The following is a 21,897-nucleotide window of genomic DNA, read 5'->3' on the forward strand; positions in this document are numbered from 1 at the left end:
TCAGGTTGGTCTGACAAAACCATTGGCAACCCAACCACACTAACTTCCCTGGATCACTTGGGCCCTGTTCACACAAGACGTTTTGGGCCGGGAGAGGGACGGATCGGGGCCGCAGCAAACGGGCGCGATCCCACAGCAACATCTGGGAATCGTGCTGCGCCCGTTCCCAGCCCGATCCCAATCCGCCCCTCCCGGCCAAACCCCCGCATCACTGCTGGCCGTGGGATCGCCGGCGCGTCTTTCCACTGGCGCATCCCCGGCCATACTGCGCATGCTCGAGCATGCACAGTTCGGCAGCCTCCCCCTTCCAATTGTCTCTTCCTCCCCGGCATCTGATCGTGCCGGGGAGCAACGGCGCCACGGCTCAGGGGATCGTGGGATCCCGCCACGGCATCTCTTTTAAAAGCCACACTTTGGCCAGTGTTTTCCCTGCCGTGTGGCAGGGGCCTAAGTGGTCCTTCAGAGGCTTACAGATCGATCCCTTTAAAATCTGCTCTAATGTCTTCCCAACAACAGAAGTCAGACTGACCAGCCTGTAGTTTCCCGGGTCATCCTTCTTCCCTTTCTTAAAGATTGGGATAACATTCACTCTTCTCCAATCTTGTGGCACCTCCCCAGTCCTCCAGGAGGCCTTGAAGATGATGGACAGAGGCTCTGCAAGTTCATTCTTTGAGCACTCTCATGTTTGTGGAGGGACATGTCACCCCATAATTCTGTGGGTTAACCTGCAGAAGGGAGGAGAAGAATGGATGTAATGATAACTCTCTTTTATTTGTGTGGAACAAACATTGGTGTAAGTTCTGTAAAAAAAAAAGAAAAGGTAAAAGTACATTTGTTGACTTACCATGGCTGAAGGGAGACATTTGGGGGAAGAACCAGTCGGTCTGCAGCCACGGTATGGGGTGTTCATTTGTCTGAGTGTATATCTGATTTGAAAATGCTTCTCTTCTGGCTTTCATACCATTAGCAGGATTTTAAACTGACACTTTTCAAAATGCTTTTATAGTACAGATGTGGAATTCCTTCCGAGCTTGGGAGCCAGCGGGCCCTGCACAGCGCAGCCATGTTGGACCAAATTTTGAATTGGACCCCTCGCCCTTGCTGCCTGTGGGCCGAGTTTTGAAACTATGAACACTTAAATAACTGTGGAGTTAGGTGTGTTGTGGCATTAAATTCCGACTTACTAAGGTAATCAACACGTGAAAATGTACTGTCTGGCCTTTAGAGAAATATCTTTGTTTAAAGGTAGTATTTCAAAAACATGTTGGTGGAGCATGGTGCTAGAACTCATGGAGGCCGTTTTACCAGTTGGCTTCCTCTGCTTTGGTAAAGAAATAGACTGTTGGATGGAGTAACTGTTATACTGTTATACTGCAGTTCATGATCTGTAGACACTAAAAAGAGGTCCCCAACCTTGGAGTCTGCAAGCACCTTTGGAATCCAGACACAATTCTGTGAGTGCAGCCACAAAATGGCGGCCAAAACAGGGAGACCCAGCCACAAAACGTCTGCTGCGGGAGGTGGAGTCCCACTTGGATTCTTCTGCCATCTTTTTTTTTTTTGGAAGCAACCGATTGCTTAATTCAGAGAAACAGCAGAATCAGTCAGGTAGAGGCTGGTTGAAAGACAACAGAAATCACGCAAGTTAACAGTGGGCTGCTTCCTCTGTGGGTGCCTGCTTTGGGCTCGTAGGATCCTTCCCTTAATTAATGTATTTCTTGCGGCATGCCAGCAATTCTCTCACCACGCAGAGATTGGGAGAGTGACTGGGTTCAAACAAAAGAGCAACCACTGCTTTGGGAAAAATGGTGAGGTGGAGCCATTTATTTATTCGTGTGCAATGGATGTCTTTCTCGAACGACTTCACAGATTTCCACTGGAGCCATCTCAGATTTCTACCCATAATAAAAATTCAGGAAAACACGGAAATGCATAAAAATTGTCTATGCAGAGAAAATAACTGCAATTTTAGGGGAGGATAATGCCTTGCTAATGGGGTTCTGTGGTTTCAGAACTGGGAGCTTGCAACACAGAATTTATTTTGGTCTGACAAACTTTTGTGTGTAAAAGTTGCCTTTGCTGTGGATATGGTGGTCTGTCTTTTTCTTGCTCAGCTCCTGGATATTTTTGTGCAGAATAACTTCTTGGTGGATGGTGCCCTGTTGCTGTTGAAAGTTTCCAAAGTGTCTTGGGCCACCCTTTTGGGATATGGTGCCTCTGTGCAGGAAGCTGGAGTGCAAAAGGCCTCACCAACACCCTTTGAGTGCAGGCTGGGGGCACTTTGTTTATTCCCAGCTGACCAAATGGACAGTCTGCAGCCAGGGAATCAAGAGCCAGTGTGGTGTAGTGGTGAGAGTACTGAGCAGGCTTTGGAAGAAAATGAGGGGGGGGGGGAGAACCGTGTGTACTGCTGAGCTCAGTCGAGGAAGGAGATTTTAAAAAAAACCCACCCTAAGACAAATCTAAATTCTGTCTGGGAGAAGCTGTGTCTGGCACCCTTTTATCGTGATGATGCACAGCCAGCAAATATGTGTACATTCTTTTTTCTTGCCTAATTTAAATCTGGTTCTGCTTCTCATGGGGAGGGGCAAGGCCAGTTGGGAATTCAGGCCCCTCTCTGGCTTCTGAGGTTCATGCCCTTTCAAGCCTCTATTCACAGCCACCAGGACTAGAACCTTGTTTTACAGCAAGCGAGCAAGCATCTCAGGACCTGGCTTCTGGGCCCAACGTGCACTTTCCCCGCACTCCTGTGGAGACACCGCATGCGCACGGGCTTGCCCAGAATGTGCATACGTGGACCCGTCTGGTGTTTTACATTTTTATTTATTTATTTTATGTTTATGACTTGCCCTCTCCTGCTACCCAAGGGCTCGGAGCAAGGAACAACGTTTTTACCATAACAAGAACAATCATAAGTTATTTAAAACAGTTCTTAAAATACTAATCATATTCATCATAACAAAACAGATTGTGCGTAATGATACAACTAACCTTGTCAGGGAAAAATTTGGTTGCATCAGAACTGGGGAGAGGCAGGGCTCGGAAGTACTGTGCTCTTTGACTTTGTGTAGCAGAATCCCCCCCCCCCCCAAGCCTCTTCCCCCCACAGACACACACACCCCGTTCCTTGCCCGGCGCTTGGGAACTGTCTGTTGCATGTAAACAGGATGAGTAAGAGGAGCTGGTGGGGGGTGGGGTGGGAGGAGGCCGGCCTGGCTGCTTTCTGCTCCTGGAAAGACTCGCAAAATCTCCCCTGCTTGGACACACACACACATCAGGGAAAGCTCACAGGTTGTCCTGATGGCAGAGATGCTTCCTCCGGCACGGCACGGATGGAAACGGGGACACATTCGCACACGGGACCCTCCCCTTTTGATGCTGCTCCATTGCACTGAACACTCTTGTCCTCACACTGAATCCCTGGGCGTTTATTTATTCGTTTAAAATATTTTCCAAGGCTGCCTTTCTCTGGACCATGTCAGGAGGACCCGTGGTGGATAGCAAGGAAATGAACTGCAAAGCTGTTTGTTTTAAAAGGAAAGGGAGTGTTTGTAGGGACAGTGGGGAACTATAGCCATGCTATCCTCCACTGTTACATAGATTATGAATGATTCTAAATTGACCGCGTGGGCTGCAGCAGATGAAGTACCCGCCTGGTGGTCTCCGGTGGCCTGCCACCTGATTCTGCATGTGCATACTCAAAAGTAAGCCCCACTGAGTCCATTGGCGTGTGCAGTTCACAAAGGTGCACGTTGGATGGCAGCCTCTCGTGTCCCTTGGGTGTGCTTGAGAGAGCAGGGGAGGGGCTGAATCCCGAAGGACGACTCCTGCAGTTTACTCCAAGAAAAATATCCCAGAGGCTTCCGCGGTCTCCCCCTCAGGCAAAAGGACGGTTGGGAGGGCACCCTTCGTTCTCAGGAGCCTTTGGAGTGGCTGGCAGAGCGGCTGGCTGATGGGAGACCCCTGCTGCTCTCCGTGGATCTCTCTGTCCCGGTTATTTGAATAAATCATGCAGCCCTGACTAGAGATGTAAAACTTCCGGAAATTTTGAAGCTCGGAAAAAAAACCCAGCTTTTTTCCAGTTTTTTGGGGGGGAAATGGAAATTTTCGGAAAAAATTGAAAAAAATGCTACATTAGCATTTCTTTTGTCTTTTCTAGATTGAAAGTCATTCTGTTACTTTAGGAACATAAAATATGACTATGGACATTTTTACTTGACATGAAATTATCACAAGTAGCATATTAAAAATATAGTGTATCCAAACAATTATTACAAACAGAATACCCTCCCACATGCAAAAACAAAACTGAAACCTTTTTATTTTCTTCTGACATTCCTTTTTCAATTTTTCCAATTTTACAGAAAAAAAACAAAAAAGGCTTCAGGAAAAACCGGGGGGGGGGAACGGTTTCCCCCCGAATATTTCCGTTTTTTCCCCGGGCCTTCACATCTCTAGCCCTGATTCTGGGGCCACTTCGTGCGTTTTCCATTTTGTGCATGCCCTTTAAGGTGTTAAAAAAACGTAATGTGTGAAATCATTTTTAAAATATATTTCTTATCCTAACCTTTCTCCATGGAGCTCAGGACATCTTACAGGGTCTCCTTCTCACCACAACCCTGTGAGGTAGGTGAGGCTGAAAGCGAGTGACTGGCCCCCAAGGTCTCCCGGGTCCGGTTAGTGTAATACAATACAGCATGAATGACAGACCTGCTTCCAGTCCCCGCCCTCCCCTTGCATTTATAGTCCACCTTCCTCACTGAAACTCAGGCCCTTTCTGCATTCCAAGTTTGTCCCTGGTTTTCACTGGCCCTGAGTCGGTCCTGCTTTATCCCGCACGCTCTGTTTACCTTCTGCACTCCTTGCCTTCCTCCGAATCTTTCCCTCGCAGCACTCGCTTGTGCAGAGTTTACTTTCTCCATTGCACGGATCTTGTGTTCATTCCTTTTGAATCCCCCCCCCGGTGCTTGGCTTGCCAGCCCTCAGGTCCAGGCAGGAGTTCCCCTGCTTCTGGGGGCTCCAGTCCGTTGCTGGACAGTTGGCCGGCAGGGGAAGCCCCACCCCAAACAGCATCCTCCTGTGTCAGTGTTGTCTGCAAAGATGTAAAGGGCTGCAGCTGATCAGCGGGGACCACGTGGCCCACCGATCAACTGTAGGGCCCTTTAAAGCTTGCGGGGGAGGGGGGAGGGGCTGTTGCTGGCCGCAGCTCAGTTTGCAAAAAGACCCTTTTGTGAGTGTGGTGGGGGCTGCAGTGCGCAGGGCTGATTCAGGCCTGCGCCGCCGCCCGCCATCACCTTCCCTGGTGCCCAGCAAGTGTCCTTAGAAAGTGGGTGGAGCTTTGTTAGGCTCCTATCCAGTACGGCTTCTGATTGGCCACTGGGGTTCTGATTGGCTGTGCAGATTCCCATACTGTCAGAGCTGTTATCTCAAGAGCAGTCCTCGAAAGAGCTCTCTCAGCCCCACCTACCTAACAGGGGCTGAGTTCAGACTGGCAGTTTGGCCCAATACAGGCATGTTTCACAAACGGATTAAAGAGGCCGATTCACACAGCCACAGCTGTCAGGCGTTCCCCAGCCGTACTCAACCTGTCCTATGACGATTCCCTACCACATTAAAAAAGTACCAGGTGAAAGCGGTAGCAAACCCTGGAGAGCGCATTGATCCCGCTTCCCATAAGTGTGCACGCTAAAAGCCGCAAACAAGCAGCATTGCCGCACCTATGCACATAGGCTCATGTTGCCAGAGTGGGGAAAAAGCCACAACCACACCTCCGCCTGGGGCGGGCCAACAGTGCGAACGCTCCTTTGCGCCTCCTCCCTGGTATGCTCCTGCATCAGTAGGTGCAGTGCGACCGGGAATCCCTGGCACAACTTGGTCTGGGTCTCTTTGCCCCACTTCCCTCACGCTTCACTCTGCCAGTCTGTCCTCAGCCAGGGTGTCTGTTGTGGGGAGGGGAAGGGAAAGGAGATTGTAAGCCTCTTTGAGACTCCTCCGGGTAGTGAAGGGCCATGGGGTATAAATCCAATCTCTTCTTCTACTACTACTGTTGTTTCAGCAGCAGCATCCACCCCAGAGTTGTTTTTGTTCTCTTTCACTCCTCTCTCTGAACATATTTTTAAAATTACCTCTCTTCTCCCTGCACTTGGGGCTCCCCCCGTGTGTATGTGGCTCACCTTCCGTAGCTGTGGTTTTTTACTTGTTCCTGCAGTCCTGTGTCAGACTCCCAGAGGGGCCCATGGACTCAGAAAGAGCAGGGGACCTCTGCGACGGCAGGATTGTTCAGGAAGGTGCTTTGTGAATGGAGAGGGTCTGTGAATTCTACCACCGTGTTTGGGACACAGATGAGCAGGCTTCAGAGAAGGGCGTGCCACCTTAGATCACTGTATGATATTGGACCACCTGGTTACCAAATATGCCTCCAACTCAAATGGGTCTCTTTTCGCTGCCTTTTTGGACCTGAAGTCGGCTTTTGACTTAGTCTCTAGAATTATTCTATGGGGTAAATTAAGAGCTTCAGGTATTGATAGAACGTTACTGTCAGATTCGGGCATTTGACCAGCTGCACCTGTTGTATCCCGCTTGCTTCCTGCACCCCACCATTTGTTTAGCTTGCTGCTCCCTTCGCCCTTATCGCTTGCCCTTGCCCGCCATTGTATTCCGGGGGGGATCTTGTGTTCATTCCTTTTGAATCCCCCCCCCGGTGCTTGGCTTGCCAGCCCTCAGGTCCAGGCAGGAGTTCCCCTGCTTCTGGGGGCTCCAATCCGTTGCTGGACCGTTGGCCGGCAGGGGAAGCCCCACCCCCAAGCCGTGGCCACCCACAGCCACCCCCTCTCCCTCCCCATCTGCAAAGATTTAAAGGGCTTCAGCTGATCGGCGGGGACCACGTCATCAACTGTAGGGCCCTTTAAAGCTTGCGGGGGAGGGGCTGTTGCTGGCCGCAGCTCAGTTTGCAAAAAGACCCTTTTGTGAGTGTGGTGGGGGCTGCAGTGCGCAGGGCTGATTCAGGCCTGCGCCGCCGCCCGCCATCACCTTCCCTGGTGCCCAGCAAGTGTCCTTAGAAAGTGGGTGGAGCTTTGTTAGGCTCCTATCCAGTACGGCTTCTGATTGGCCACTGGGGTTCTGATTGGCTGTGCAGATTCCCATACTGTCAGAGCTGTTCTCTCAAGAGCAGTCCTCGAAAGAGCTCTCTCAGCCCCACCTACCTAACAGGGGCTGAGTTCAGACTGGCAGTTTGGCCCGATACAGGCACGTTCCACAAACGTATTATAGGGGCCGGTTCACACAGCCACAGCTGTCAGGCGTTCCCCAGCCGTACTCAACCTGTCCTATGACGATTCCCTACCACATTAAAAAAGTACCAGGTGAAAGCGGTAGCAAACCCTGGAGAGAGCATTGATCCCGCTTCCCATAAGTGTGCACGCTAAAAGCCGCAAACAAGCAGCATTGCCGCGCATAGGCGCATGTTGCCGGATTGGGGGAAAAGCCACAACCGCACCTCCGCCAGGGGCGGGCCAACAGTGCGAACGCTCCTTTGCGCCTCCTCCCTGGTATGCTCCTGAAGAAAGTGCACGTGGAGAGTGATTTGACTGGGAACCTGACAGATACTATTTCTTATTCAGGCCCTTCACAACAACACATGTATAAGGGTTAGGTACTCTTCTCAGGGTCCCCTGACAAATCCTATTAGAGTTGAGAAAGGAGTTAAACAAGGATGTCTTTTGGCACCACTTCTCTTTAATTTTTACATCAATGATGTGGTAACCTATTTAACAGGCCTGAGTTCCATCCCCCAAAGCTAGGCAACGGGCACATAGGGGTGCTCTTATACACAGACGATGCTGTCCTACTTGCAAGGACACCCATAGGTCTCAGGAGAGCCATGAGTTCTTTTGCCCAGTATTGCCAGTATAAAAACTTAGAGGTTAACTCTTCAAAAACTAAAGTAATGGCCTTTACTAAAAGATCCTTTATGGAATCTATTTGGGCATTTCTGCCACTAATTTATGTGCTCTTGAGAAGGTTCGATCCAGATTTATTGCCAAGGTTTCACAGGTTCCTCCGGGGGTGCCGTATGCCCTTCTACGCCTAGAAACTGGTCTAATGAGAATAGAAGCCAGAGTATTGTTATCCTCTGCATATCAATGGCTCAAAACGATGAATTCAAATCAAAAAGGACTTTTCCCCCTAATAAACAAAGATCCCTATCAGCCAAGGTGGTTTCGAATGACCAAGACTAATTTAGAAAAAATGGGACTCTCACCTGAGGATTTATTGGCGCAAAACAGCATACAGGCGAGAAGTATAATAAAACAAAGGATTTGTGATCCAGAGTGCCAAGGGGATTTAAACCGAGGTCCTTCTTTTCTGGTCCATAATGACTCCGGATATGTAATGAAAATGGCTAAATACCTGACTTATCTGGATGTGCCACCCTGTAGAAGAGCTCTTACCCTGGCTCGTTGTGCGGCTATTCCCTCTAAGGTTTTAGAAGGAAAATATAGAAGGATACCACATGAAGACAGGTGCTGCCCAGGCTCTGTGCGAGAAGTGGAATCGATGCTCCACATGTTCTTTCGCTGTCCCTTTCATCAGGTTTATAGGGATAAACTTCTTGCCCCCCTCTTGGATAGACCAGCGCTTGATGCAGAGAGAGCTGATCTAGAGAGACTTTTGATAGAGGGAAATAAGCAGATCTCCAGACAAATAACAACATTCTGCTGGCAACTGGTAAGATTTCATAATAAGAAGCAGATCAAGTAGAATCCTCATTTACCTTTGCATGACTCATAAGTAGTTAAGTTTTAAACATCTCATAATTATTTTGATATAATGGACTGTTAAACTTTTCTCCTTTTAACAGTTTAATGATTTTAAGGTTATATGTTTATTTTTAGAGCTGAAAGCTAATTTGCTTGTATTTAATGAACATGTAATATTTTGATAAATGGTCTTTGACTGCAAATAAACATCATTCGTTCATTCCAAGGACTGTGTGATCCCTGGGTGTTAACGTCCAGGCAAACAGTTCAAGAACTGTAAATATAAATTCTGCTGCCATAAATGCCAGAAGGAGTGTGGGACAATTCAAAAATTTTACTGGCACAAAGGGGGCAAATGTCTTGTAGCTGCCCTTAGACTATATAAGGCCAAATCTCTCAGTCAACTTACCTTTGGGGCCCCATCAATATTACATCAAACTACAAGAAACTGGACATAGTCCAATCAAAATTTTTGAGATCTGTTCTACAGGTACCTACCGTAATGGCATTACAAATGCACTTATTCAAATTGAAACCGAAATGATTAGTGTGGAGGCAAGGTTATGGATCATGGTGATTCATTATTGGCTGAAATTGGTTTTTCTATCCAAGGGGCTGACACGTTTAATATTACAAGCAATGCTCCCTCTAAGCTGTGGATTCTTGTGAGCAAAAAATTCTACTTTGTGAGCTACTGGCATTAAAGCTGTGAGCCAGCGATTTGGCTGCTGCATAAGTTAGTTTGCTCTGGGGCCCTCCTTCCTGAGCTGAGACGAAAATGTGTGAGCCGGAGGCTAAAAAACTGTGAGCTAGCTCACACTAACTCAGCTTAGAGGGAACACTGATTACAAGACACCTTTATACCCCCCCACCCCCGCTTAAGGCTATAGAGGAGAAACTCCCTTATTTTGGTTTCGTAAAACAATACCTGTGTTCCCTTGCCTATGACAAAGGCAGAAAATTGATAAAACAGAGGATTACAGATATTGATAGGCAGAACAATATAGGTAGAACAGAGAAATGGCACACACTTCTTGACCCCATCAACATCAACAGAGTAAGGCCCATGTCCTATTTTCACCATCTGTCAACACAAATACAGGAAACGTTTACTGTCATGCGCTGGGACGTTCTTCCTCTGGCAATTACAGAGGGAAAGTGTAAGAAAATCGCATTTGAGGAAACATACATGCCCCTGCTGTAACGAAGGCATGGAAAATTTAGAACATGTTGTGTTCGACTGTAAGGCCTATAATCATCTTTGTAAATGACTTCTGCTCCCCATGTCCTTACCTCTCCCTAGTGGGCAAAGAGTTGGTATTATGAAGAATTATGGGTGCGGGCAGGCACTCGGAGGTAACATATCAAGTGGCTAGATATGGATGGTTTGCTTTAAGAATTAGAAAATCTATAATAACGCAGCAAGTTAAATGTCAGTCATCTCACTGTTAACTGTCTGTCTCTTAAGAATTTTAAAATTTATTTTATTGCTGTTTTAAACGTCTTTTACCTTTATTCACAATTTATTAATTTTGTTGTAATATGTCTTGGCTGCAAATAAAACTAAAACTAAACTATCAGTTTGATTCATGTACTACCCTGTTGTTGTTTCATTGTTTTCTTCTGGTGTAATACCATTTTTCTTCCTTATATTCATACTTCATACACCATGACCATTTGGACTTTGTTAATCCTAGTCCGAGTCCATTGCTCATTTGATGTCTCCTCATATGGATTGCACTGACCTACACTGTCAGTGCAATCCATATGACTTCTTACAAGTCTCTTTGTATACACCATTGCTGACTTGACCCACTTTTAGGATGTTTCTGCACCCGTAATTTACTCCAGCCTCTCCTCTTATTTATCCTGTTTTCTAAATGACCTTCTACACTCAGGGGTCATTTCATAGAAAAAGAGCTGGGGGAACTCATTAGCATAACTCATTAGCATATGTCACACCCCCTGACATCAGGGGCCCGGCGGTGGACCTGCAAGGCCAGCGAGAGTGCGAGGAAGCCCCGCCAAGGCCCTCCCTGGCCCCAGGCAGGCAGGGGTGGGGAGAGGCGGGGAGGAAGCAACTTACCCTCCCTCTTCTCCTGCCTCCTCCTGGCTGAATGAGGGCTGGAAGCGGGGCGGCCGGAAGCAGGGGGTGGGGCTTCGTCATGTGCCCCGCCCCCCTGCACCTCACCCGGGGGAACTGCGTTCCCCCGCGTTCCCCCCTGAAATGACCTCTGTTACACTCCATCTCACCTTTGTGTCTCATTTACTTTGGCTCTTGTTAAAGCTTTTTGTTGGGAGTTACAAGTTAAAACACTGTTCAGTATTTACTGGGTTAATACTGTTTACTAAATCACATGTTTGTTTGTAACCAATAAGTTTAGAGAGCTAGAAAGCCCGGCAACTTCAGATCTAGTTTGTTGTTCTGATTGGAGACGAGAGTGGCTAGTATTAGCATTTTTATGGCTCTTTTTCCTGAGCAAGAAGAAGTTAAGTCTCGTTCAGTCTCCATTAGTCTTCTGCCATCTTCTGTCTAGCTGTAAGGATGTAGAAATATAGCTCTTTGTTATTTTTCATCCCGTATACCTTTTCCCCATGCTAGGTTGTAGTAAACTTTTATATTTTAAACACACCATGGACTCTGACTCTTTAATACTCTGCTGAATGCTGATTACTCTGCTGATTAACTTTAAAATTAATAACAATAACCCAACACTTTTGCATTTATCTTCTAATACCCCACTCTCACCTCCCCGTTCTTCCGGGTTTTCTGAATCCTGATTTGTCGTGGACTTGTCCATTACTCAGCTTTCAAGTTGGCCTTTTCTCCCTGGGCAATAGGGGTGGTTGAGGCCGGATGAGAGAGCTGCAGAGAATTCACTGGATAAGTGATCTCTGGACTTGTTATCCAGAGGTCCTTGATTTCAAGATTTTATATTTGGCAGTTGATATTTGATGCATGACGTGATACACTATTTAGTTTTGCAGTTGATATTTGATAGGTGGCTCTACATCGGCCTTTTCAGTGCTTGGGAGTCAACCCCTTAGGAAACTGGGTACGATGCTGTGTTCTTCCTGTTTATGTAGGCTTAATTCTTCCCCAGGGTTTTTTGGGAAAGTTTTGGTACTAGCGAGGCATTGTGGTGAATTTGGAACAGCAGGGAGAACTGCTGGCCCAGCCATGCTATTTGCTGGCTGGGTGGCCGTGAACCACTCACTGCAGCTCAGCTTAACCTACTTTACAAGGGATTATGAGTAAAATGGGGTAGCCCCTCCCCAGGCCTGCACCTTTGGTCAAATAAATAAATATTTAAATAATAAATCAATGAACCTTTCTGATTTGATGCTGTGTTTACCCGCTTGAGGATTTATCTTGTCTGACGATTCCACCTAGTGTAATACACTCATATTGGGACAATGCACCCTACTGTTTATGATTGAGTATTGTCTTTTAACAAGTGCTGATGTTTTTTTTTGTTTTTTTTCTTTTTCTGTATGAATGGTACTTTTATATGTGTGTATAAGTGTGCTTAAGACTTTTGGTCATGTAAGCCGAAATAAAATAAAATCAAATCATAAATCAATGATTGTGCTATTGAGTGGGGGGGGTTTACTTTGATCTAATAATTTGTTAAGTGACTAAAATAGAGTCGGCGTGGCGTGGTGTGCTTAAGAGTAGTGGACTCTGATCTGGAGAACCGAGTTTAAGTCTCCACTCCTCCTCCACATGCTATTGTAAGCCGCCCTGAGCCCGCTTGTGGGGAGGGCGGGGTAGAAACGCGATGATGATGATGATGATGATGATGATGATGATGATGATGATGATGATGATGATGATGATGCCGGCTGGGTGACCACCAGTCACAGTTCTCTCAGCGCTTTCTCAGCCCCACCTGCCTCACAGGGTGTCTGTTGTGGGGAGAGGAAGGGAAGAGGATTGTAAGCCACTCTGAGACGCCTTCGGGTTGTGAAGAGCAGGGTATAAACCCAACTTTTCTTCTGCATCTTAAAATGAACTTTTGAAAGATTCTCCCATCTTTCCTGGTTTTCGGGATCAGGAAGCTTGGTGTGGCCTCTTTTTCTTTTCCCACTCACGGTGTCTTTCTCTCTGCTCTGCAGATTTTTCCACGCAAGTCAATTCCCCCTCCTTGAGCTCTCCGACCGGCCGTGGGCCTATGACCGCGCCTTCCCTCCATCCGTCCATCGGGCCTGGCATCGGTTCCTCCTTGGGGTCTGCAAGCCAACTGCACTCATCCATCAGCGCCCTGAGTTCCCCCCTCAATGGCATGGGGCCTCCTTTCTCGGTCATCAGCTCCCCAATGGGGTCTCACTCAATGTCTGGACCGTCCACCCCGGGCCTTGGCTTTGGAACTGGCAGCCCACAGGTGAGTGGCGGGGCGGGCGGGGGGAGCTCTGCAGTGGCCCAGAACACCTTCCCAGTGGATGAAGGGCGAGAACGCTGTAGGGTTTTTAAAAGCTATCTATTTGTTTAAAGAGATGGAGATGGAAATGTTCTTCCCTCTCTCGTAATACAAGAAGTCAGAGGAGCTGGCAGGCAAAGGATTCATAACCGGCCGTCCAAGATGTTTTTCCACACTGGGTGTTGCGTACTTGTGGGATTTATTCACCTTTGTTTTATATATGTCAGATTTACTGCTGGGGGATGCGGTGGCAGAGGCAGGGTTTTGACGGATTTTTAAAGGTCAGATCTGTAGACTGTTTCAGGATGGCTCTCAGTTGTGACAGGTGACATGCTGAGAGGCAGTATATCTTTGAGCGCCAAGGGAAGGCCCTCCCCTTCCTGGCCTTCTGGAGGGCTTCTCAGAAGCTGCTGGACAAAGGGGCCCCTTGGTCTGGTCTTTAGACACACTTCTCTGCACGTTTGGACACAGCCACCGTCCGGTGAGGGACCTGGGCGGGTGGGCTCCTATAAGCTGTGGAGAAAAGTGCTGGGCCGGCATCAAGAGGGGGACGAGGGGATGATTTGCCACTCCCCCCCCCTTCCCCGCAGGTCTTGCAGAGCAGGGCTCTGCTTTTCCTCTTTCCAGGCGGGCCTCTGCTCTTGGTGTTGTTAGTATTATTTCCTCCCGCACAGCAATGATTGGTTTCCCTTCCTGGGAGGCAGGAGGCTGCAGGGCTGGTGGGAGATTATGTAAAAACAGAAAGCCCTCCCACGACAAGGAGATAAGTCCCCTGTGTTAAAAATAGCCAGGACTACCCCAACCACCTGTTGCTGGCGGGGAGGCAGATCGAGAAATGGGCCACCCCCTGCCGTTTGCTGCTGCTTTGGGTATTCCGGCTTCTGTCTGGGAGCCGTACACCTGCCAGGCGTTTTTTGCTGTTTTATTAGCTTGATTTATGGCGACAGGAGGACACACTTTCCCCGGGAGGGGGAGTGAGGCTCAGACAGAGCCCAAGCCCTCCGGGGCCCCCGCCCTGGTCCTGCCCTGCACGTTAGGGGTAGATTTGAGGCATTCCAGAGGCTGATTGAATCTCAACAAGTCTGGAGTCTGCATATTGCTTACATGACCACACATTACAGTAGGACTGTAATCTCTCCTAAATCTTTTCTGTTATGGCTCATTGTACATTCTTGTCCTTTGCAGTTCTTTGGATAAAACTGGCTTTTGTAAATTCACTTTTGCTTACTAATAATTACAAGTGGGGGCCTGTGAGACTCGTGGGGGGGGGATCCCATCTCCCCCCTTTGCCCAACAAGCTCGGGCACAGCTCTCTTCCACCGCCGCCACCCTGTCGCTGAGCCTGACGCAGCTCTGGGCCAGGCAGTGGCAGCGTCCGTCTGGTGGCTGCAGCTGGGTCCAACACAGCTCCTGGACTCCATCTCCATTTCTCAAGGATAGTGGTAGGTCCACCCCCTGTGCATGCGTAGAGAAGGCTCTTTATTCAGGGAGGGGGATTTAAACCTCCCCAATGTAATATCTTTACGTGTCCAGGTTTTTCTGCAAACCTGGGGGTCCCTCAAGATTGCAGAAGTCTCTGTTTTATGTGAGTGTGATCCTGGTCCACAGATTTAAGTAACCACAGATTAGGCCACACTTGACTATCCAACTGTGGCTTATAGGCCTTGGGGTCCCTTGGAAGTTTCTCTGCTGTTCCTCAACGGAAAGGGTCCGGCATGGTCGGCAAGCTTCCCTTCAAGACTGCTGGGCCACCTTCTTCTGATCTCCTCTGGGTGTGCACTGTGAGACACTGTAGGATGACTTCTTGGGTGTACACTTTGGTCCCCTCACTGGGCTACCTTTGCAACCCGGAAGCAACTGCACGAGTTCCGTGTTATGTGGGAGGAACTCCGACTGTGGCCACTCCCCACACCAGCATCGCCTCTTTTAGACACCCGGCAGTGGGGCATGACAGCGATGAGGGTGGGTCCCTTCTGCCTTGGGGCTTCTCAAGGGATCCTTCCACGTTGCCAGTGCAGGGGTCTAGAGGGCTCTGTTCTTGCAGGGGTCTGGGGAGGGCCAGCAGGCCTGGCCAGCACCCTGTGTGAGTTGAGAACACTCCCCAGAACCTTTTGCTGCCACGGGGCTTCTGTGGGAGGTGTGGGTGGGTTCCTGGCATTCCCTAAGGAAAGGAAGTTTTGAAACCTGCCGAACTTGTGAATGAGCATGGATACTTGCAGGTGGGCTGCAGATGAGAGCATCTCTGAGCATGTGTGGAATTTCCCCCACACACACACACACATCATTGGAGGACCTGTTCCTGCTGCTTGAAGCCCTGCACATTATGCATGGGTCAGATGTGCCACCAAAATAATTTGTTCCCTCTTCGCTCAGAAACCAGGTTAGCAGGAGACAAAAGCAGCCCCATCTTTTGGCCTCAAGAAAGGGCTTCCCACCAAACAGCCCCCTACCGACACCTGTACAGAATCCTGGTCACACGATGCATCCCCATTGGAAATTAGGGGGCAGGATTGGGCCTGTCAACAAAGCCCTACACAAGAGGAGGCAGCTATGGAACGGGCTCCTTGCCTTGCTGTAGCTCCACCACTCAAGAGGAGCAATTCTGAGACAGGCCTTTTCTCTCCAGTGAGGAACTCTGATAACAGAGCCTGCTTGCGGGTTGGGCGGGGTATAAATATAATTAATAAATAAATAAACAGTAAATGTGACACCACAGCAGCTGGGCCAACAGCTGGGCCTCCTGAGGTTTGGGGACTGGCCACTTATAGCTTTGATGAATCTTTGTCTACGATCTCATTTCTCGCATGTGCATCTTCCCCTTTCTCTGTAGGGCTCGGGGGGGGGAGGGTGCCTGGAATCCCTTTCCCACAACCCTGTGAGGTAGGCTAGGCTGGAATTGCCTTGCTCCAGAAAGCCACCTGGGGTTTTTTAGCTCAAGTCTGTGCAGCCCAAGGCCTTGCCCTCTGCACTAGATTGGCTCTTGTCCTCTGGGCATCCGTAGAGCCTCAGGGGCTGTGCCCTTGAACCTCACCACAAGCCCCATGGGGAGAGAGTAGCTAGCCCAGGGGTCATTTCGTAGAAAAAGAGGTGCAGGAGCTCATTAGCATAACTTATTTGCATATGCCACACCCCCTGACGTCACCAGAAGTGTGTCAGAAGGCAACACCCACCGCTCAGGCTCCACAGGACTGTTTTGGATTGCTAGCTATTGGGGGGGGGATGCGCAGATGTGCCCTCACAGCTATTGGGGGGGGCCCTGCAGATCTGTCCTCGCAGAGGAGGGAGAGCTTGTACCTAAATAAAACTTGGTCTTAAAGGTGCCACTGGACTGTCTTGGACCAGGGGGCGGGGGGGGGCCTCTGCAACTTACCTGGTTGCTTCTTGCTCTGACTGAGGGCTGCTGGGAGCAGGGGGGTGGGGCTTGTTGCATGTGCCCACCCCCTGGGCTCTTTACTGCCGGAGCTCCGCTCCTGTGCGCTCCTGCAGGAAATACGTTAAAGAATCCCAAAGTCTGTTAAAGTCAGGAAGAACTCTGCTCGCCTGTCCCCTCAGCTGTATCAAGGCCGAGCAAAGGAGTGGGACTTCTGGGAGCCAAGTAGGGAGTGGACAGGTGTTGAATAATGTTCTGGTGCTGGCTTCACATTCTTGATTTTTTTTATGGCATTGTCTGTGGCTACTGCTGCTAGATGAGGCTTGCCTCAGGGATCACCAGATCATTCTGCAGGCAATTCTTATAGTGTATTATGGAGCTGCGGTGGCTCAAGTGGTTAAGACGCTGAACTGCTGCAGGCTATGGAAGGTCAGTAGTTCAGCAGTTCGAGACCCGGGTGCCGCATGATGCAGTGAGCTCCCATCTCTAGTTCCAGCTCCTGCTAACCTAGCAGTTCGAAAGCAAGAAATTGCAAGTCGATAAATAGGTACCACTTCAGTGGGAAGGTAACAGTGTTCCGTGCGCCTTGGTGTTTAGTCATGCCAGCCACATGACCACGGAAACGTCTTCGGACAGCACTGGCTCTTCGGCTTGGCAACGGAGGTGAGCACTGCAACCCTAGAGTCGGATTCGACTGGCTTTCGAACAAGGGAACCTTTACCTTTACCTGTTTCTTGTTTACTTTTGTTTTGTAAGTGGGATAGGGACGCGGAATGGTAGAGGATAGGCCTATCTCATCTGATCTCAGAAACTAAGCAGGGTCAGTACTTGGGTGAGAGACCACCAAGGAAGATCTTGCAGAGGAAAGCAATGGCAAATCACCTCTGCTCCATCACTTGCCTTGAAAGCCCTGTGTGGTCACCATAGGTCAGCTGTGACCTGACAACATTTTACACACATACACACTCAAGTGGGATGGTGTAGGAGCGTGCTTCTTGCACTGAAGTATTCACTGACATGTCTCTTCCCTAGAGTCAGTCTCTCTCTCATAAAAATAATCTGTTTGCAATCATCTTTTCATCTGTGCACTTGTGGTAACTGCCATTGCAGTTTGTAGAGTGATTCCACAAACATGGCATACATTTTGATCCTATATAAATTTGTCTGGAATTTCCTTTTCACGGGCAGGGATCTCACCTTTGTCTTTGTGTCTAACTCTTTAGGCTCAGTATTATGGAGAGATTGGCATTGGGACACCACCACAAAAGTTTACTGTAGTCTTCGACACTGGATCATCCAACCTCTGGGTGCCCTCGGTACACTGCCGTTTGTTGGACATTGCTTGCAGTAAGTATATAGAGGGAACTTCTGTAGATCTTCCTGGTTGCCTTCTTTTATATAGGTGCTGTAGCCAGGGGTCATTTCGTAGAAAAAGAGATGCAGGAGCTCATTAGAATAACTTATTTGCATAACTTATTTGCATATGCCACATCCCCTGACATCACCAGAAGTGTGTCAGAAGGCAACACCCACCGCTCAGGCTCCACAGGACTGTTTTGGATTGCTAGCTATTGGGGGGGGGATGCGCAGATGTGCCCTCACAGAGAAGGGTACCTGAAGGCGGGCCGGGGGGGCGGCCTCTGCAGCTTACCTGGCTGCTTCTTGCTCCTCGTGGCTCTACTGAGGGCTGCTGGGAGCAGGGGGTGGGGCTTGTGGCATGTGCCCGCCCCCTGGGCTCCTGACTGCCGGAGCTCCGCTCCTGTGCGCTCCGGCAGGAAACGACCCCTGAGCTAGTTCCAGAAGGCCTCCCAGCGCATGGGGCTTTGGAGCTAGGTCCAAGGGAGAAGAGGCTGCTTTAGTTGTCTTCCTCTGCCCCGTGCTAATTCTGTTTCTAGGACTGGTCACATGAGGCAGAGGACCGGAATTAAAGGACGGTGCAAGTCCTGCCTGTTGCCAAGCTAGCTGTGTGGCCTCTCCAGCTCCTGACATTTCCCTGTGGCTTGCCTGAAGTGCTCTTCTTGAAGGAGACACTTAAGGCCCTGAGGGCCTAATGACTTCTGCCAGCCGTCTCTTTGCCACGTGCCCTGCTCTCTTCTTTCCCAGAGCCTGCAGAACACAGAATGTGGAAGGGGGAGGGAGGAGGGGGGCCGGAGTCCTGTCCCTCCCCTCCCTCCCCACTCCACGTGTCCCTGCTCAGGTCCGCAGAACTCCCAGGGTAATGGAGCATGTGCCTGCCTTGTGGAGTAGAGGTGGCTCTGATGGAAAGGTGTGGAGCATCGGATGGCAGGTGCCACTTGCTGTCAGCTTCTGCTTGGCTGGCACCAGAGACCTAGCAGAGCCCAAGGACCTTGGGAGTCTCCCACAATACACAGGACCACAAATGGAGAACAAGCCATATTTCTCTTGCTGACACTGTTTATGTAAACATGCTCAGGCCGTCTCGATTCTCTGCTGAAGAATGGTGAATTCCATGACCTGTCAGACTCGGGCATTTTAAACAACTGTACCTGATGTATTTCAATCTCGTGTAGTCACACCTGTTATGGTTCAGCTCGGTATAAGCATGCCCTGTGTATCCCATTTACTCCCTGCTCCCAACCATTTGTTATTCTTCCATTCTTATCGCTTGCCCTCGCCTACCATTACATTCCTGGGGGGGGCCTGTATCTTGGACAGCCTTGCCAGCCCAGGGAAGTGAGCCAGGAAGAGCCTTCCTCCTCCTCTGCCTGCGTCCCCTTCTGGTCTTGCACAACCTGCTGATGTGCATCGCTTGCCCTCGCCTACCATTACATTCCTGGGGGGGTTGGGAGTGAGTGTCTGTAGTTAGGGAGGCCAGCTTCAGTCATTCTTCCCATGGCGCCTCAAGAGACATGTTTCACACGGAAGATGTCCTTGGAGTCTGTGTTTGGCTAGTGATAGACCATATATCTCTCATGGTCTTTGTAGTAGAGCTGATGTGTATGAATGGAATGTTGGGGTTGTAACTATATTCTGTTTTCCCGCCTTTGTACCCCAGTTCTCACAGAGAGTTTAAACCCATGAACATCTCAAATCTCCCAATAAACCTTTCCGTATAGAAAGCTAGTGTGGAGAGTGATTGGACTGGGAACCTGACATGACCTACATAAATTATGCAGATTTGGGTTTTGCATAGTTGATTCTGTAGCTTATACTACTTCCCATCATCTATTCTAGCCTGGTATATACACAGCTCCCCTCCCGAATATGTCCAACATGTGAGAACCTGTGAAAATCCAAATAGTGCTTCCTATGAATGTATTACGGGGGCTGCGGGGGCTCAGTGGTTAAGATGCTGAACTGCAGACCGGAAGGTCGGTATTGCAGCAGTTCGAGACCCGAGTGCCACATGACGGGGTGAGCTCCCGTTTTTGGTCCCAGCTCCTGCCAACCTAGCAATTCGAAAGCAAGAAATTGCAAGTAGATAAATATGTACCGCTACAGTGGGAAGGTAACAGTGTTCTGTGCGCCTCTGTGCCTTCGGACAGCACTGGCTCTTCGGCTTGGAAACGGAGATGAGCACCGCCCCTAGAGTCGGATTCGACTGGCTTTCGAGCAAGGGAAACCTTTACTATGAATGTATTTATTTATATTTAAAATATGTACATCTTGCTTTTCTCCTGGTTAGCAAGAGACAACACAGCTTAAATCTCTCCTTATATATAATTGAATAGTGGGTGCCAAAGTTCTAATTCTAAAATGCACTCCCTTAGTGTATGGCTGATGGCACTGCTCCTCAGCATATATCGCCACCAATTAGAAGGCAAAGCCCGGGTCCCGCCCACACCACAACTGCTGCGACAACCTGGTCTTTTGCATATGGAAGCTGATTGGACTTCACTCCATTCCACACCTCAAACTCCCTCCCCCCCGCAAGGCAGTTGGGATTTTCAGTTGCATAACATACCTCATAGGGGAGAGGAGAATGGGTAACAATGGTTACCACTCTCCAGGTGAGGGCTACAGATAACTCAAACATACAAATGCTCTTCAGGTAGCAGAGATCAGTCCCTCTGGAGAAAACAGTGGACTCTGTCATTAAACCCTGCTGAGGTCGCCACAGGAAACTGACACTGTTTGCCCAAAGCCAGAGCACTCTCCCAGAGCCTCTTTCTAGATCCCGTTGTATTTATTTCCGCAACGGGCATTATTTCTAGTATATTAATAAAACAAATGCAATCTTACAGCACGGAATGAAGCAGACCACAACCTTCCCTATCACAGGCAGGATGAAAAGGCCATGCTTTGCAGAGTATCCCAAGCCCATGCAAGTCCAGAGACCTCTGCGTACCCTCTGGAATCCCGTTCCACAGCATGTGGGCAGTCATAGAGAAAGTGTAAGCCCGGGCAGCGGCAGTTCTTACTGGCCAACTTGGGAGAACTCCTAGTTATCTCTGGCCTTTGCCCAGCATGGTGTAGTGGTTAGAATGCCAGACTAGGAGACCCAGGTTCGAATCCCTGCTGTGCCGTGGGAAATTGCTGTGTGACCTTGAGCCAATGACACATCCTCAACCTCACAGGGATGTTGTGATGGTAAAATGGATGAGATGAGAACTATATAGGGCGTTTGGGGTCCCCATTGGGCAGAAGGGTAGGGTAAGATGAAGCCGATGGTTGGGAGCCGGGCTGGGAATGGCACCGGGAGCAGTGTCAGAGCGCAGAGCGAGTAAGGCAAGAGCACCCGCTCAAGAAGCACAGTCAAGGTCTGGTCCAAGGTTAAGCAGAGAGTCAGGAGTCTGGTCCGAGAATCATTCTGTGCAGCAGGGTCTGAGAATCCGAGGGCTACTCACGAGCAGTTCAGGAGCAAGACGAAGGCAGAGTCGGGAAATGGTCTGAAGAGTCACAGGGCAGGGGCAGGATCCGATGCAGTGGCTGCAGGGTCGGAGGGATTCCGACTCACTGCTTACCCACCTGGATCCTGCACGGCATCCTTCCCACGGGGCCTTTGGCACCCGCCGGCCCTCACCCTTCCCACTCCACCCGTGGTGGAAAGGGCCGCCCAGCCACAGCTTCCCTATGGCAACCTTGTAGGGTTTTCGAGGCAAGAGACATTCGGAGGTGGTTCGTCATTGTGTAGCCATCCTGGACTCCCTTGGAGGGCTCCCACCCGCGTACCGACCAGGGCCGACCCTGCTTAGCTTCCAGGATCCGACAAGATGAAGCTCGCCTGGGCCACCCAGGGCAGGGCATTCCACACAGACTGAAGACCATTCTGCAGATTTAGAGCTGCATCTCTGAAAACCAGTGACCTATATTCCGTTGTGCTCTCTCTTTCTCCCCCTTTCTCTCTCTCTCTGTCTCTCTCTCACACAGAGACCCATTTGGGGGG

General features: G+C 49.4%; 1 protein-coding gene across 3 annotated transcripts in view; it reads left to right on the plus strand.

Moving 5' to 3' along the window:
- Positions 1-21,897, plus strand: part of RXRA (retinoid X receptor alpha) — a 129,024-nt gene that overhangs the window by 58,084 nt on the left and 49,043 nt on the right. For 2 of the 3 annotated variants that reach the window (XM_015417319.1, XM_015417320.1), the window contains exon 2: positions 12,879-13,144. In XM_015417319.1, the coding sequence (XP_015272805.1) occupies positions 12,935-13,144 (210 nt within the window). In that variant the 5' untranslated portion in view covers positions 12,879-12,934. Of the gene's footprint in view, positions 1-12,878; positions 13,145-21,897 lie in introns of those variants that run through there. The other variant, XM_015417318.1, reaches the window with a different exon arrangement.

Source organism: Gekko japonicus, unplaced genomic scaffold, assembly GCF_001447785.1.
Source record: "Gekko japonicus isolate JY-2015 unplaced genomic scaffold, Gekko_japonicus_V1.1 scaffold2011, whole genome shotgun sequence".
NCBI classification, from domain to species: domain Eukaryota; kingdom Metazoa; phylum Chordata; class Lepidosauria; order Squamata; family Gekkonidae; genus Gekko; species Gekko japonicus.